We start from the raw sequence: 18,564 nt of genomic DNA, 5'->3' as shown, positions 1-18,564 counted from the left end.
CAAATGAAATTTTAAATATAGGTTTTACAAAAGAAAATATATATATATATACACATATTTGTGCACTGAAAATTTGAGTAATATCCAAATTTTAATTTGAAATGTTATAGAAATCAATTAAGTCCTAATTAAATATGAAATCTTATTAAATACTTAAAACTGCTAGATTTATAAAATAAAAAATTTGACACTCAAAAAACTACAAAAATATTTGCATTACTAAACTGTTAATTAAAAAAATATACTGTTCAATAATTACTGAAACATATAAAACATACGCATAGGTTGGTATAAAAATTATTCAAAATAAAATATAAAAGCTGTATCACATTTTTTTTAGAATTACATCTTAAGTAAGTCAAAATAATTAACTGGTTTCTAATGAATAGCAAGTTACTCTCTTAAATTGTCCATAAAATGTCTAAATTTATAATTTGTTTAATAGCATAAGATTAGAAAGCTTAACTGTACATATTTTTAATGTTTGTGATGTATTGCTAATGATTTAACTAAATATGAATACATTGTGTTGAATTTATTTTTTACAAATGCCTGATGATTAAGTGTAGTGAAAAACAAAAGCATTTTTTCTATCTTTTACTATACAATAAAACAATGCTACAATTTTATAGCTTCGTTACAATCATGTTTTATGTTCTTTAGCAGACATTGATTGACGGCTTTTATTTGCAGCAGCAGCAACATTAGATGGTTTAACCTTTGTAGGATCATAAGAATATGTTCTTGGAATAGGACCAGTTCCTGCTTTTTGGAATCTGATTTCATCCATCCTTCTTCTATCTTCAGCAGCTGATAATGCCTTTTGATCTTCCCAGGCTACAACAAACCATAAATTGAATAAAATGTTTTTAACAGAATTTGTACAACTTTTTAAAAATCAAGGATATTTCACAGCATCTCCTAATTATTGTTAAAATAAAATATCTGAATACACCAGCAGAAATTATTTAATAGTTTTTTATTTTATTTTAGAATGTTAAATTCATGTGAACATAAACTACAGATAGAGAAAAATTTGATTTTTCCAGATTTCAATTCTGAACTTTATTGACAGAAGTGTAATAATAAGCAGTCAAAATAATAAAAGAAAAAGAAAAGATCAATTACTGTTTTTACACCACTATAATTAATTTTAAAGACATTGAATTTTGAAGGTATTAGTGACTTAAAATTAAAGTTTAATGACCAAGTTGCATACCTGCCAAAATTGGAAAAATAGTGACATTTCTTAGGCTACGAGTAAAGTTTTGATACATCATGCATAATCATGTAAGTCAAAAAGAGAAATTTAAAATTGGAAATAATATACACGCGTACATTTAGCGAAGTAAAAAATATGTACTAAATCTTAATCTATAAGAGATCTTTTTAAACCATTATTTATAATTACTTAAACTATTACCACTCAACACACTACAGTACTACGCTGATGGCAACTGCCGTACCGAGGAATAAGAAAAGTATTTTTGCCATCAACGGATATTTTATCGCCAAAATGTTTCTTTTAAAAAAATTTCTTAAACAAATGCGGAGAAATTTGAGAATATACGGGTAAATAGGAGATAGATACAGGAGTCTTTGTTAAAAAAACAGGAGACTTGGCAGGTACGAAGTTGTTAAAAACGATTAACCTTTAAAAAGGTGGCTAAAAACATCCAGAAAAAAAATTTCCCGATTTTTCCGACTGATTTTATCAAATTTTTCTGATTGTCATTAATAGCATTAATTAATTTTATACTTTATAATGTGAGTTTAATTTTTTTCTCAGTTCGATTTTATCTATGTCATAAATTTTAATACAAAACACACTAGCTAAAAAAATTATTATTAGGAAAAACTAAACACGATAAGTCATTAAAAATGTATAATGGATACAGAAAGAAAAAAAAAATTTTTTTTTTTTTGGTATGACAGATCAAAGGTAACTCTATGAGCAACTGAAATACTATTTTCTGAATATTGAAGATGAATAATTCTTTTGACAGTGCAATAATTTCTAAAAAAAAAATTTAGAAAATACTCTTTGCTTTAAAATATTTTTGGGGTAAAATGTGCTAAATGATTGAGGTTTCGATTGAAGAAAAATAAGTTTCAGTGGAAATCTATGAAATGATGAAAATCAAAACAAAATCGACCATCTGATAATTTCTTACAGAATTTGCAAACATTTTTTTAAGAAAAAATATTGAAACATCAGATACTTGAAATCCCAATTAAATCATCTTATCTGATTTGGGGGTAATTTCAATACATTTCTCTGATCTGTTTTATGACTACCAGGAAAAGCTACAAAGAAATGTCTTAGTTTCATGATCAAATTTAAATTTAAGATGTTACATTAAATGCATACACTGATTAGCACAAATAGAAATGTGCATAAAAATGAGATTTTTTCCCCCCTTTCAAATTTCAAATCTGAGCTTAATTGACCGCCATGAGTTATTTTTCAACAAATTAATAACTAATTATAATTTTAAACACTCTAACTTACACAGATTGGTACTCACTAGAAAATATAGGTGAAATGTAGATGTGTTAGAATAATGTTAAATTTATGGAGTTTGTATTGTTTGTTGATATTGTATTACCCAAAAAGAAAGATATTGTTTGTTGGCGTTAAGTTTTACATACAAAATAAATCAACATTTAAGACTTCAAATCATTAACTATATTTCTAAATGTATTTATTTTTAGTCAATACATCATTATACCAATTAAACATTTAGCAAATACCAAAGAAATCAATTACTTTAAGGGATATATTCATTTACCTTCTTATTTAAAATATTATTTGTGCTTAACTTTCTCTAAAAAACATTGCTGTTTGTATTCAAAAATATTTCAATAGAAGGTTATAAGAATTTCGTCTATGAACTTTTCATTCTGAAATCAACTCAGAAAGCATGATTAAGAAATTGAACACAACGAAAAATGCGCCTTTTTAATATTCAACGAAGAATTTCGTACTAACTTTACTGTTTTAAACACAAAGCATAATCATAATGATGCAAGGTATATTATAAATGTAACTTTTCAGGTCATATTTTCATATTTAGAATATTAAATGATAAAGTGGTTTTTAAAAATTTTAATTCATACAATGAAAATATACCACTATTATACATTTATAAGACCCTTGACAATTTCTGAAAACAATTGTCAACGTTTAAAATCTTTAAAAAATATAAGCTAATTTAAAAATTGTACTGAGTAATTTAGGCAAATGGACAATGTTATATTACAAATTTATTTGAATCCATTATTTCATTCGTTAATAAAAGAATGATTTTTATAAGAGAAGTTAAAATAATTTAATTTAAATTTTAATGTAAATTTAAATTAAATACTGTGCCCATTTTCTTTGAAACCATATACACCAGTATATAAGTCAACTCTTAAAATCAACCAAAATTTTATACAAATCAGGAGGTAGACTTACACACTTGCAATAAAGTCGGGCATTCTTTGATCACGAAACATTGATGCATTATAAACAATGAAATAGATATAAATAACTCTGTATTGATTCTCTCCTTTCGAAAAATATGAATTTATTATATGTAATTTATTTTGGATTTTTCTCTTATATTTTCTTCACACATAAAGGTTTATTTTTATAAAAACAATACTTTAATGTTCAGAAAAAAATGAAGAATAAGAAAAGTTAAAATAATTTATTAATTTATTCAAGAGTATTTCAAAAAGTATAACATGAAAACTTTTAAAACATGACATGAAGCTACAAATTTAAAGACTCCAGAACATCATCTAGGTTGGATTCAATAATGTTAGCAGTGCCTATAATGTAGTTTGAGATCAAATGTATCATATCCAGATAGAACAGTGTGAAATATTTTTACCTTGAGAAAATTTTCTTGAGAAATTTTCATATTTGGTTTTTTACAGCGATCTATTTATACACTCGACATCTAAAACATTTGCTATCTCGTAATCAAAAATAAGGAGTTGACTTATACAATGGATTAATTTATACACGGAATATCCGTTACCGTTGTCCTTCCTCAAGAACACCCTTTTTAATCTGTGTCCACTTTCTTAAACATGCATTTTGAGTTATGACCATTTTCTTAAATATGCATTTTCAGTTGAGTCCACAAAAAAAATCTCACTCATTATCTACTTCTCATTCGATATTTAAATGTCTACCTAACATTTCTTTTATAAACAGAAGAAAGGGGCAGATGCTTAAAAGAAAAAAAATTATGTCATTCAAGTATTTAAATTCAATTTTTTTCAATCACCGCATGTATAGTTCAAGAAATTAAATACTTTTTCCAGAAATTTTTTGCCCCTTTTATTTTATTTGTTTTTAACTTAGTTGAATGAAGAAGTTTTTTAAATTTCATTAAGAATAAGTTTAGACACAAAAAATCAAACTAGATAAATATGAAATACTTCATACATATTCATATTTCAATTATTTTCTTAATATAGAGAAATGTTAATCAAGGAAATAAAACTTACCTTCTTTCATTCCGCCAACAAATGATTTTTTAGGCATAATAAACTTTGGGTCAACAGCCTGTTGTTGTGGTAAATTCAAGTACTGACGAACAGGAGGCAATCTCAAAATTGATACAATTGCTAGAGTACAAAAATTAGTTGTAACCCAGTAATATAAAACAGCCTAAAATAAAAAAACTAACAGATAAGTCAAATTACATAAAAGAAAATGACAATTTTTATTACAAACATTTACATTATGATACAAGAAATAAAAACATGAGTACAAAAACTAAATACAAAGAATTAAAATCCTAATTAGAAAAGGTGTAAAAAATGAAACTTTGATAAGGAGGCTCCATTTAAAATATAACTCTAATTGGATTTGAAGTTTTTGAATTGATTACTAATATAATATAACAGTATTAAAAAGTATTAGTATAATTTATCTCTCTCTGTGTGTGTGTGTGTGTGTGTGTGTGTGTGTGTGTGTGTGTGTGTGTGTGCGTGTGTGTAAAAGAACCTTTTAGTTTTAATTTTCATTAATTTGATTAATTATACTTAATTTCAAAAAATAATAATTTTTAATTTTCAAAACTAATTTTCCAAAAAAAATGTAATTTCAAAAATAATATATGTATCACATTTCTGATTTAATACATGTATTGTGACAGTTACTAAGTCATACTAGTCATATATATTTTACTACATCCAATAAAAAGCCAGAAATGAATCATCTCAAAAATTATTAGTTAACATAGAAAATGTAGTAAAAGCAAGCTTTGCTTCTTATTTTAATGTCTCATCCCACGATAAAATGAAAAAAAGTAATGCTTTACAAAAATTTCCTAATATCAAAATAAGTAAAAAAAATTTAAAATTTTAATTGACTAAACAGAATTTTTACAATGCATGATAAGATTTCAAAAAGTCTGTAACAAAGCATAGTATTGATTAACAAATTTAATTCTAATTATATGTTGATCCTCTGAGCTAGTTACTTAAAAAAATAATTAGTTGAGAATACAACAAATCAATAAATAGTTTCAGATTGTTGTTCCTAGAAAATGTTTTATATTGTGCAATTTTAAATTCATTTTTTTAACACAAAAAAATCATAATTCCCTTAATTGCATTTTTAGACCATTTAATTTTTATCCAGTTTTTTTAAAACATAATTAAAACAACATAACATAAATCAAAAACCTTTGGAAGAATAACTGTATACACTATTTTAAAGCATTCAGAATAAACATTATATTATTATCTAAGTTGGATCTATTTATAACATACATTTGCCAGGTAACATAAAAGTCATTAAACACTGTCCAGGAAAAATAGTTTTCTTTAGATATTCAGTTCCAATAATATAGTGTATATAGTGTTCCAATAGTGTTCTATATAGTGTATATAGTTAATATAGTGTTCCAATAATATAGAATAAACATTATATTATTATCTAAGTTGGATCTATTTATAACATACATTTGCCAGGTAACATAAAAGTCATTAAACACTGTCCAGGAAAAATAGTTTTCTTTAGATATTCAGTTCCAATAATATAGTGACATGCTAGCTATTCCTATACACGAAAAACCACTGAAAGTATAAAATCCAGCTTTAAAATTATCAAGACATGATAAATCATTAAAAAAAACCTTTATTTGGATATTGATACTTTAAAATTTTAGAATATTTTTCAACAACAGTTATTAATGTCTTTGTTGAATAAGGCAATAATCAGACATTTTATTTTAAATTACGCCCGCCAGCGTCTTCTCAGACATAAGGCGTCTTGCAGTCCAATACAACACTGAAGTAGCTCCAGAAGGTGAGAGGGCACGAAAGTCATCACAGGAACGAATGTCAAGAAGAGAGGGGCAATCAAATAGATGCTCCCCAGTCATAGGCAAAGTGTTACATGGCACACAAAGAGGTGAATTGAACAGGTTAATTTTAAATAGATGGGCCTGCAAGTAGTCATGTCCAGTAATTATTCTAAGGCAAGCAACTCCCTCAGCTCTGGGAAGGAGGAAACTGATGAGAGCGCTGCTGGTCATCAAGAAGGCTAGCCCAGGACTTTCCATCGACTAAGTCCCTAAAAGCAGATATTGTTCTGTGCCTGAATTTGCTCCTAAGAAGCCGCCTTGCATTTAATCAGACATGCTACAACAGTTTTACAAAAAACTTATAATTTATGTATGATGATATAAAAATTTAGAAACATGTTTTTAAAACTAAAAATTACACTATACAAAAATTAATAAAAATCTTTTTTTTTAAATATATTTAGAAATTTCACTTTAAGTAATAAATTTTATCAATTAGTTGTCTCAGAATATCTTTTCTTATTGAACTCATTAATTACAAGATAAAATTTATCTATCTGACTAAGAGTCATTCTGTCTAAAATTGTAATTTCGTAATTTATGAATGATCCCACAGTCCATCCTTTTAAAAATTCTCCGATTTCTTTTTCTTTTTTTTTTTTAAACTTTACAAAGATACAATTTCATATTTTTTTAAGCAATCTCCATCTTAGGACATTTGATTTCATCTTATAATAATATTAAATAAGTATATGACCCCAAATTAACCTTTATAAAATTTCATGATAATAAAATTTAATTAAACAAGGTTTCTTTTATAATATTATTTAAAAGTCCAAAAAAATTTTTAAACCACTAATTGATTAAAATAACTTTAATCAACTTTATTAAATTCAGAAATGGTCCCCTAGTTCAATGTATCAAAATTTTTGCTATTTTAGAATTTTTAGTTAAGTATTATAACGGAAATCAGGTAATAAAAGAAATCCAAAGATTTGTGTTATAGAGGCCCATCTGAATAATAAATAGTACTGTTAATTTAATGGTATAAAAAAACACATATTAGGGATAATTCACTCCAAAGTGTTTATTAAGCACATCAATAACAATAATGCATAATATTTACAAAATAACAAAACCAAAACAAAAAAAAAAGATTGAGAATAAAATACAATTATATAATACATACCGCAGGAAAATTTATGCAAAATGGTAAAGCCACTACAGGTAAGGCTTGTAAAAAATATCTAGCCATTTTCATGTTTTCAAGTTTCACTCCAGACTCAGCTCCAATCTAAAAATATAAAATGTTCTGTAAGTTTTAAAAATGTTAATTTTTTAAACAAAATAATGAAATATAGAGCAGATAAAATCTAGAAATATTCAATCATGTCACATGAATCATTATACATAATATCATGAAATGTTAATACATGTTATGAAACATACAGTTTTACAAATTAACAAGGAATGATCATACATTTATTTTTGCAAAACTAATGCCTTACCTTCAATACTATGTATAAAGTACTGCAAGAAATAACTGGCAATATGTAATAAGGATCAGGTATTGTCAAATCTGTCGCCCACCACAATCCACCTTCCTTCATACTTTCTACCGGAGCTTTTGCCATTGCCCTCAATCCCAAAAAGAAAGATATAAACACAGGAGCCTAATTCAGAAGAAAAACAAATCTGCTATAAACAGTCATTCTTATGAAGTCACAGAAGTTCATTCAAAAGAACTTACAGAAACACAGATGCATAAATGAAACACAAACTTCAAAATTAATTAAAAAGATTTGTCAACTTCATTTTTGTTTCTATTTGCCTAAGACATTAAAATAAAATCTTAACATTCTAAAAAATTCCTTTTTAGTGGTTGATCAATTTAACTTTTTTATAGTACAAGTTAAAATATAAACATTTCCTCTTTCATTTAAACGTTTCTGAATTTAAAAAAGATTTAAATAAATAAAAATTTTAGTCTGTATTCAATATTTCCATTGTTAATATAAAACAATATACTTTTTTAAAAATTTAAATAACAATACTATTATATAATTTAAAATTAATAGATAAAATGTATGCCCGAAACAATAAATTAAAAGAAAAACGTCTCTACAATAACAATATGCTCATGAGTCTTGTCCATGACCTTGCACCTAAACAGATGGCTATGAAATGAAATTGGACAATTTCAATAGTATATGAGGTAGAATTAAAAAGTTCCTATAATAGGTCAAAATAGAACAATAATTTGACTTTATTAGCCTTCTTCTAGCGCTCGTATAACTAATTCAAAAACTCTTGGAATCTATTTTCTAAGAGGTTCTTGAGCTGCTTCTTCGCATTTTCGATTACGTCATTTGAATCCAGAAAACAGAGTCCCTTCGATTTCATTTTCATCCCTACAAATATATAAAAATCCAGTGGTGCTAGTTCGGGAGAAAAAGCAGGTTGTTCCAGAGTGAAAACATTGTGTCTGGCAAGTAATTATTCATAATTAGAGTGCAATATGATGGAGCATTGTTGCGCAAAAAAAAAAATTTGTTGCCCATTTTCAGGGTTTTTTTCTGATTGTATCTCATAGTGGTTTAAGAATATCCATATAAAGATATTGACAGCTTGGTATTCAGGAATTAATTCATAGTCAGTGACGGCCTAGTAATCGAAAAACACTTCCATGTCACTTTCTCTCAGTTTTTGTCCAAGCAAAATTTTTCCTTTCTTTGAGATGCTTTTGCTTTCCAGTTATTTGATTGACCTTTTGTCTGAGAGCTGTAAAGAAAGCACTATGCCTGATTACCTGCTATGATTTTCTTCAAGAAGCTGTTATCTTCATCAGCCATGTCAATGGAATCATCACACATGTCCGCACTCACTTCTTTTTGTTTAGGTGATAACATTTTTGGAACCATGTGTAAACAAACATGATGCATGTTCAAATCATCTTGAGTATACATGTGAAATTCCAAGTTCAGAGGCAATAGCATTAATAGATATTACTCTGTAAGCTTGCGCGATTTCTCCAACGCCCTCAAATGTGTTTGAGAAATTTCATTTTCATCTGTGTAGCAAGAGAAGAGGAATCCGGTCCAAGATCCTCATCGATGCTTGTATGACATTAACGAAAACCCTGATGCCAGTTGTACACCACTGCTTTTTTTAATGGCATCGTTTCTGTATGCTTTCTTCAGCATCTTGAGCATTTCATAAGGTGATTTCTGGAGCAAAACGCAGAACTTGATGCTTGTACACTGCTCTAAATGTGACACTTCTATGTTCGATGAATGAGAAATTTGCTTTGTCAGAAATGATCTACATTTAATGCTAACAGTACCAAAAATGAATTCCAGATGGTTGCTTGTTTTCGTTGTTAGTGCTGCTAACGTCTAAAAAAATATTTTCTCTCCAACAAGCCCCTGCGTGAATATAGGGGAACATTCCTGCAATTTATGGACTCTACCTCGTCTGACACCTGATGTGCCTAATGGAAGCAATGCATTTTAACAAAACGAATTCATATAAAAAAAAAATTATAGAGTAGAAAAATAGGCGGCTAAAAACCTGTAAAAAGTTAAACTTTTTATAGAACTTTTCTACCACATAACTCTTCACTGATTGATTAACTGTTTGAAAAAAGTAAGAGCTGGAAGTGCATTGCCAAATTTAAACTACAGTACATGTTCAATACAAAAAAATTAAATGGAATTATAAATGAAGTTTGGTGTAAGGAAAATAGGAAAGATCACCATGGTACTTTGAGGTTGTGAAACCTACATTTGCTGAAGAAGGTAAGCCCTCTAAAGTCTAATTCTTTGTCTAAATCTGCAAATATGATATTTAATAGCCTAAACAAACACAGCACTCATTTTTAAAAAATTATATCAGGGGGAAAATATAGCTATCATATCATACCTGAGCCATTGGAAGCAGAGCATTTTTTATTGGACTTATATTGTGGTCTTTCATGAACATCACTATTTCTTGTGCAAATCTAGAAGCTAAAAAAACAAGAACTTTTAAAGACAATCAATAAAAATTAAATGTATATTATGTATTTACCCGCATGAGAAAAAAGCCAAGCTTTTAGAAATGTAGTTGATTCCTACGGAAATAAGTTATTCTATTTTATGAATGTGATAGAAAAACACATATTTTTTAGTGGTGTAAACAAGTGGGACCTACTTGAAACAGATTGAAGATTATGAAATTAATTGGTAATTGTTAAGGTAATACTTCTGCTTATTATTATTATTACTTACATTTTATGGTTTGTTTCATTATGTTAGCCTTTTTTTTTTTTTTTTTTGGATTTATTAAGGTATATACTGGTTATTAAATCAAATACTGAATTCAGTAAAAATACTGAAAAATCACATGTCTATTTAGATGCCAAAAACTGAAACAATATTGAAGTAACAAACTGCCTACATATTATTAATGCATGAACATATCTATCTTTAGCAACTTAAAGTATACTTTAAAAATGTAGGCAATTTAATTAAACTTTACTAAGCATAATTTAAGCTATAATCTAAGCTACTAAAGAATAGCAAGAAGAAATAAAAATTTACAGAAATTCAACTTGGACCACCACAATCTGAGGAATTTGAGACCTCAATGGGAAAAAAAAACTTAAGTTTTAAATTTTGTAATTCTTCTTCTCAATCACCATTTCCCTAGAACTAACTTTTACCTGCACCAATTTTTTTACAAAGCAGCAATTTAATAGAATTACAAATATATTACAAATGATAGTACAGGATAGACCATTACTCATGAAATAAAATCCACTTAAATGGCTGATATTTGTACATGATTTAAACACAAAGTAAGATTGTCAGGTCAAAATAAGCAGAACAGGTATATTATAATTTTTAAGTTAAACTTATATTTCATCAAATCTCTATATTAAATATCACTCTTCAAAAAAAAAGGTTTTAATAATCTTTATTGAGAATTTTTTCTCAGAAACTGTATTTCAGTAGAAAATGCTAATTTTATAAATAGATAGATTTTCTTTAACTGTTCATACACTTACAAAGTGTTATTAAATTTACTTTGTAGTGTTTTGGCTCCCTAATATATCTGTTAGTACACCATCACATTTTTCGTTTTTAAAGTTAATATTATATGAACATAATAACCTCGGTAATAATGTCTATTAAAGCCCCTTTACTTAAGTTCTGAAGAAATTTAGATATTTTACAATAAACATTTTTTTTATAACAGTCACTTTCAATAAATCTAAAATTACTCCAATTATACTTTTAAAAAAGAGAAATCTTTATCATTTCTTTTTAAATTATTCCTTCTATCAAAATGAGAGGATTTTATTTTATCAAAATGATCCAAATATTTTTTTACTTTTGTAAAAAATTTATCTAATAATTACGATTCGAAACTTCTTCATCTACAATAATAATAAATAAAAAACAAATAATTTTGATTGGAGTGATTTGTTCATAATTGATTTGTTCATGAACCTAATGTGACCTTAGGGGTGTTATAAAAAAACAATATATTTTTTACCACACATTAACAATTATTAATAAAATTTCGTATTTTTTAAAAATATTTTTTTAGCACAGTAATAAAAAATTTTTAAATACCAAATATATAACAAATTAAGCAATGTGCGCTAGTCCTGTTTATGGAGAAATATAGTAATCTAGATATTTACGTCATCGACAAAAAAAATCAATAAATAAGAAAAACAATGCTCTTTTAGCGGATATAAATATTAAGCATATATATTATCAACTAATCTGAAATACAAAATAATAATAATGGTAATAATTACTGAGGCAGGAAACAGCAATCTCTGTATAGAATATAAAATACAAGATTATGCAAATTGTAAATAAATATTATATGTAATACCTTCCATAGTGTTACCAGAGCGGCGAGCTTCTCCAAATCTAGCTTGTAAGAACTGAAGCTGAGGCATATGATTGCTCATGTTTAGAGTGTTTCTTTGAGTCTTTATTAATATCGGAAGTAAAAGAATTCTGGCAATAACAGTAGCTGAAATATAGATATTTAAAAAAATATTAATAACGTTATTTATTAATTTATCTTTTAAATATATATATAAACGTTAGGGGAAAATATCACCATAACTAATTGTTTTATTTTTCATTTAAATCAAGTTCAAATAATCAAAACCATGATAGTTTGATGTTTGAACAAATAAATAAGTTTATTGATCTTGGATTTGATTTTCTGAAACCATTCTGTATTAAAATTAGTCTAGAATCATACTGTTTGTCTAAGATAGGTACTCTGACCACCACTAAGTCTGCGGCAGTCTGGTGCTATGGAAACAAGAAGAGGGCATTTCAAGGAGGGTAGCTTCGATGAAGAGGTCTCCTTTTCTCTCGCCGAAACTAGTCCTAAAGAGGGATCCCACACCCCTACTTGAAATAATCATACCTCGTTACCATAGTCACCGCCACAGCTCCAGGCGAATGTCTGGCAGAGTACCTATCTTAGACAAACAGTATATACTTTTTTAGTTGCTGTGGTACTATAACATAAATAGTCTGGATTTTCTTAAATTATTTTCAACCATCTTAGCTTTTCCTTAAAAATGAGTATATAATTTACTTATTTATTATATATACATTAATAGTAGCATCTAAAGTAAATGAAATCCAATTCATTACTTTATTAGATGTGTAAAGAGATAAAAAAAAATAGCAAAATTAACTGTAAAATGATTATTTTTAACTCAGTTCCTATTTGTCACATATTTTTTCATATTATTTTAATAAATGCAATATCTTTGAAATCCCATTTTTTATTTAAAGGTGGCCAAAATGATAAGAAGTATTCAAGTGCGCATGGCCAAGTTTAAACACATAAAATCTATTACAAGTGTTTGATAATAAATAAAATATAAATATTTGTCATACGTTATCTTTTTAATTTTAATAATAGGAAATTATTTTATGATTTGCAAAATTTTTGAAACCCAATTTTTCAAGCTCTCAAACTTATGAAAGGTATTTTAATTCAAGAATGTTGCTTAAACTATACTCACGCTTATTTATAATTTAAATAAACTATACCACCTACCAATAGTTATAGCCATCCACCAAGGCATTTGGGCACTAATGTGAAGATATTCTAAAATTACTTGTATCAACCCAACAGGAGTGTAATTAGCTAAACCTAAGCTAGCTAATGATGGTTCTGCAAACTGAGCAACAGTCTGCACATGATCAGAGAGAGTTACAGCAATGTCTGATGTAGTAGAAACATGACTACCCGATTCAGAAAGAACTTTTGAAACCTCTTCAATGCTTGAAACACTAGATGAGAGTTCAGCAGATGGTACCGATGGATTTGTAACAACAACCTACAATTAAACCAAAATTAGAATAGCTCAAGGTTTAAATATCTACGAGGGTTGTAAATTATATAGTGGCAACTTAACCTTGAAACACACAGAAGGACGGGCATGCGCAAATAGGGTATGGGAACTGTTGTCGATGTGTAGAGTGTAAAAAACAGTCGATCTGCTTAGAAGGGTAGTTGTTGTGTGGCGTTAAAGTGAGGGGTTTCGTTTCCATCGCTCTAAAGCATGTTTTCAAAAGGTGATCAGCAGTCGTCGCTTAAAATCGAGGTTGCCCGTGGCAAAAATGCAACAATGCTATCGAGGATTAGTGGAAGCCTTTTGAAAATCTTCTTCAGAGCGATGGAAACGAAACTCCTCACTTTAATGCCACACAACTACCCTTCTAAGCAGATCGACTGTTTTTCACACTCTACACATCGACAACAGCGCCACCACACCACTTTAATATCCTATTTGCGCATGCCCACCCTTCAGAGAGTTTCAAGGTTAAGTTGCCACTATTTAATTCACAACCCCCGTATATAACTCAAAATAATAATAAAAAAGTTATTATAATGGGGAAAATAGACTACATTAAAAATATAAAAGTACACTCTACAATAGTGAAGTGACATTTTTGAGATTAATTTCTTAATATTTTATGTGTCTTTTCACATAAATAAATATGTGTGACTTTTTTTTTATACTTGTAGCTTTAGTAAAACTGCTTTTACCATGACTACAATTTAAGTTAACAAATTCAAAATGGGTCCATCATCCAAAATCATCCAACCTTTGACACATGGGTCACAAATTTTCATACGAACTTATATCAACTAAACATGCAGTCTATCTTTATTGAGTCCAAAATTCACAATCGCGAAAAAAATTGAGTTTCCTCCACATTTACAACTTTAATAATGAAAAAATAAAACATTATTTTAGCTACACATGATTCTTGTTGACAAGTCATTTTCACAAAATATTCTTTAAAAACTTTCTTTTTTGGAGAATTTAAAATGATTTCTTGAAATCCAAAACTGCTTTTGAATATTTTTTTTAACATTTCTTACCAACACGATCAGAAATAGAACAATCATGCCTGAAACCCATGCTTTTATGACTTCCAGAGCTGGTACCCCCTGAAGACGTCAGCTTTGGTAGTCATATTTATCCAAGTTTTTTTCATATTTTCATACTCTTTTGTTTCATGCCTGAAACCTTCATTCTAATGAAGCCCATATTGTATAATATGTTTACATGACTCTTTTTGATTTCGGAGAGCTACAGAAATTCTACTCACATGATAATGAGCAATCACCCAATGATTATGATTATAAAAATATAGTAAAAAACTTGCAGATTATTATGATGAATTTGTTTACATTGTTAATAATATGGTATATGATTCAATGTAAAATATAGAAATATGCAAAAAATATCTATCTATACATATAAGAAATTAATAAAAAATTATTTGATTTTATTGTTTTCTTGCTTAAATTAAGAAATGGTATAATACTTTTAAAATGCTAACTTATTGACTACAATTTAAAAAATATCATGATTTTAAATATTACAAATTTTTGATACCTCAAATTTTTTCATATCTACCTTCAAGTTTCAGCCGTAGTTACATAAATCATGTTTCAGTGAAAATTTAAATTTCGTTTCGTATGAAAGTTTTGTGAGAAATTACTTGATGTGTTTCAAATTTTGAGGATTATAATATGCAAATCATCAAATTACTGCACTATTAAGCCATTAAGCAGCTTAAAATATCGCTGGGAAATTAAATGTGACAAGGTTAATTCTAAGCCTTAAAAAAGGCAAGAGACTGTAAACAACTAAAATAAAAGTGTCATGCTAGGAGAAATCTTTTGATTCAAAGTGCAAATGAGTGGTGTGCCTTTTAAACCCCACCAAGAATGAACCACAATATTAGCATTCATAATTTATAATTTTATGTTTAAAGCTGAAAAAAAAACAACATAGATTTTTGGAACTATAGCTACATAGTGTTCGAGAAATAGCACTTACCTGAAAAGCATCTTTAGTTCCTTGAGATAAAAATGCAGCAGATATAAATAATTTGTCTAGAGGTTTTACATAGTTGGCTCGATTTTTTTCTTTACTAAACAGTACTGAAGAATAATAGTTTTGAGGTGTAAATGCTTTATAAAGACAAATCTAAAAAAAAAAAAATATCAAGTAACAAAATTAAACACAAGGTACAGTTATCTTATTTAAACAAAAATATACATTTTTTTAATTAAGTCCTTAAGTTGCTCTTTCAAGTATAAGAAGTCTTGCAGTCCAATACAAATTAAGAAATATCTCCAGGAGTGGAGAGTGTCTTGAAATAAGAAGAACTATGAGCATCTTTGAAAACAAAAATATAGGTACATATTTTTAACTCAGTTTCAAGTGAATTTTTCTATCCTCAAAACTATATATATCCAGCAAAATATTTTTAAACTTATTTTTAAATGACAAATCAATTAAATTCCATGGCTGATTTTTTCACCTTTTCGTATTAAAATCCTAAAATTCACATTAAATTTGTTTCTAAATCCTAGCATATCGATAAAATATTTTCCTTAAGCAAAATATTTACCAGCTAAAAGAATTCAAATTTATATTAGCAATAGATTTGAAATTTTAGTTGGTGATTGTATGCCAAGGGTCCTCCTCTATATGAGCCACTGATCATGCCAATCCGATGCTGCACTTTTAGTCCTCTTCTACATGTGATACTGGTCATGTAAATTCAAACAATTTTATCCCAATGAAAAGAATAGAAATTTTGATACCTAATATTGCATGTAACACTGCAACAAAATCATAATAAATTACTCCTTAGTTATAGGATACAACAGACATCTACAAGATAATGTATTTTTGGTAAATTAAAAAAAAAATAATTTTTTTTGGTAGATGTTAAAAGAAAGATAAGTGAGAGGATAATGTGAGGTCAAAGAAATTACTCTGATATTGCTACTATTAACCTTTTATTTACAATTAAAGCAAAATTAAACAACAGTTTAATTTTAAAACAAACATTTCTAATGACCTACTCTTTTTATCTTATAGGTACAATGCAGTCTCCTGCCTGTTTTCTACTTTGATCTACTAGATTTGATAGGTATGATGTACCAAATTAAGCTTAATAATAGACATCCTTTCTATTATTAAGCGCAATCCAGAGGACACTCAATTTTACACTCTAATCATGAAATCATTAGAAATAATGATATATACTGCAAAAATATCACCTTATACCCAGGGTTGGAGTTTTTGCCGGCAAAAAGGGGTTTTTGCCAGGACAGTGGCAAAAACCTGGTAAAAACCGGCAAAAACTGGTAAAAACCGGCAAAAACCAAATTATCTAAATTGCTGATTAAATATTCTTACAAAATACTTGAAACAAATTTAAATCAATCATAAGGAATAATAATTTTGATACATTACCTGAAAAAATTATTTTTAACATATTAATAATTAATATAAGGGTAATAATTTTTAAAAGATTGAAAGTTTTTGTCCTCTTTTCATTTTAGAATCCTTAAATTAATGTTTTTTTACAAATAAATAAATATTATTATTTGTATATTATTATTATTTTTATTTATTATAAAAAATTATTATTTGTACAATAATTAACTACACATGTTGATAGATATTGTATGCTTTAAATTATATGTAGTTATATTAATTTAAAATAAGTTCATTTCACTGGAAAAAGAATAATCGCAAATTTTCCAATCAATGTTATAAACTACTAAAATGATATATTATTACATTATAATTTAATTATGGATTAATAATTTTGTGAATTTTTTTGTATTTATTTATATTTATAGTATATATTTTAATTTTAGGAATAATTTTGTATCAAAAATGTGTTTTTGTCCTCTCATCTTGGAAAGTATAGGTTTTTGCCAATTTGCTTGGCAAAAACCTGTTTTTGCCAGGACGGTTTTTACCATGGTTTTTTCCACCTGCGGCAAAATCTTGCCAACCCTGCTTATACCTGTATAACTTAAGTAAAAAGAGCATTATATAAAGAAAATTGAAGATGATTTCTGTATCGTGATCTCTGGCAGGATAATCGTCAAATTCCGCAACTTTTGGGAGGTGGCTTGCGAGAAACTAAAACAAAACATCACAGAAGGAAACCAACTCAAAGGGTAAAGGGAATAACTCATAGATAAATCAGGCAAAATTCGATCTGCTTTTACTTTAAAAAAAATAATAAATTATTAAGTTTAAAATATATTTGGCACCCACTTTGGAGACTACAGTTGGTGCGGCAGATGACGATACGGAAATAGTTTCGAAAATTGCTATCTTAAATGAAATATTTTTAAAAAAAACACATTTAAAAAAAAATATTCAAAAATTTTTGCGCTTACTAAAACAGCGCACAATAAGCAGAAACACGACCAACACCATAACAGTAAACTTTTAAATTTACTGAAAAAATTCGAAATTATATTTCATTTATTCCTTACAACAAATTTGATAAATAAAAGCTTTATAAAAACCGGTAAGTACCTTATTATATTTCCAATTATTCATATTTTTGCCATTGAAACTCCCTATCTTATGAGCAAAAGAACTAGAAATAGAAAAATATGAATGTCTTAATATATTATTACAAGCCATTATTTCAATTGAGAATTTTGACTTTAAAATTTTAAAGAAATCATGTCTGTCTTTCCAATTATTTGTTTACAATTAATATAATACGCCTTTGGTTGTCTATTTCTGCTCTAATCAAGATAATAATAAAATCAGTAGAACAATGTGAGGAATATTAATTTTCTATAAAGTTTAGGCTAAATCTCAAAATGTGGGGCTACAAGAACAAGCAAAGACTGGAAATTTGAAAAAATATTT

At 27.5% G+C, this 18,564-nt stretch overlaps 1 protein-coding gene across 1 annotated transcript; it reads right to left on the bottom strand.

Annotated features, from left to right (window-relative positions):
- Positions 1 to 582: 582 nt before the first annotated feature.
- OXA1L (OXA1L mitochondrial inner membrane protein) lies at positions 583 to 18,560 on the bottom strand. The gene is made up of 9 exons (XM_043053031.3): positions 18,220 to 18,560; positions 15,703 to 15,852; positions 13,401 to 13,683; positions 12,204 to 12,347; positions 10,236 to 10,321; positions 7,823 to 7,987; positions 7,504 to 7,608; positions 4,507 to 4,669; positions 583 to 837 (listed from the first exon to the last, which is right to left on the bottom strand). The coding sequence occupies exons 1-9, from the start codon at positions 18,328 to 18,330 to the stop codon at positions 644 to 646; spliced, it is 1,401 nt and encodes a 466-aa protein (XP_042908965.2). The 5' UTR covers positions 18,331 to 18,560; the 3' UTR covers positions 583 to 643.
- Between the last annotated feature and the right edge of the window lie 4 nt (positions 18,561 to 18,564).

This window comes from Parasteatoda tepidariorum, chromosome 3 (assembly GCF_982258835.1).
Source record: "Parasteatoda tepidariorum strain Cologne lab strain chromosome 3, Ptep-v5.0, whole genome shotgun sequence".
Lineage (NCBI taxonomy): Eukaryota > Metazoa > Arthropoda > Arachnida > Araneae > Theridiidae > Parasteatoda > Parasteatoda tepidariorum.
This window is presented reverse-complemented; position numbering and strand designations above follow the sequence as displayed.

Excerpts from the sequence above, each read along its gene's own strand:
- OXA1L (XM_043053031.3), bottom strand. The coding sequence starts at position 18,330 with ATGGCTTGTAATAATATATTAAGACATTCATATTTTTCTATTTCTAGT. Across the intron at positions 15,853-18,219 it reads ATAATTGGAAATATAATAAG|ATTTGTCTTTATAAAGCATT; the intron begins GTACTTACCGGT and ends TTTTTTTTTTAG. Across the intron at positions 7,609-7,822 it reads CTTTATACATAGTATTGAAG|ATTGGAGCTGAGTCTGGAGT; the intron begins GTAAGGCATTAG and ends TTATATTTTTAG.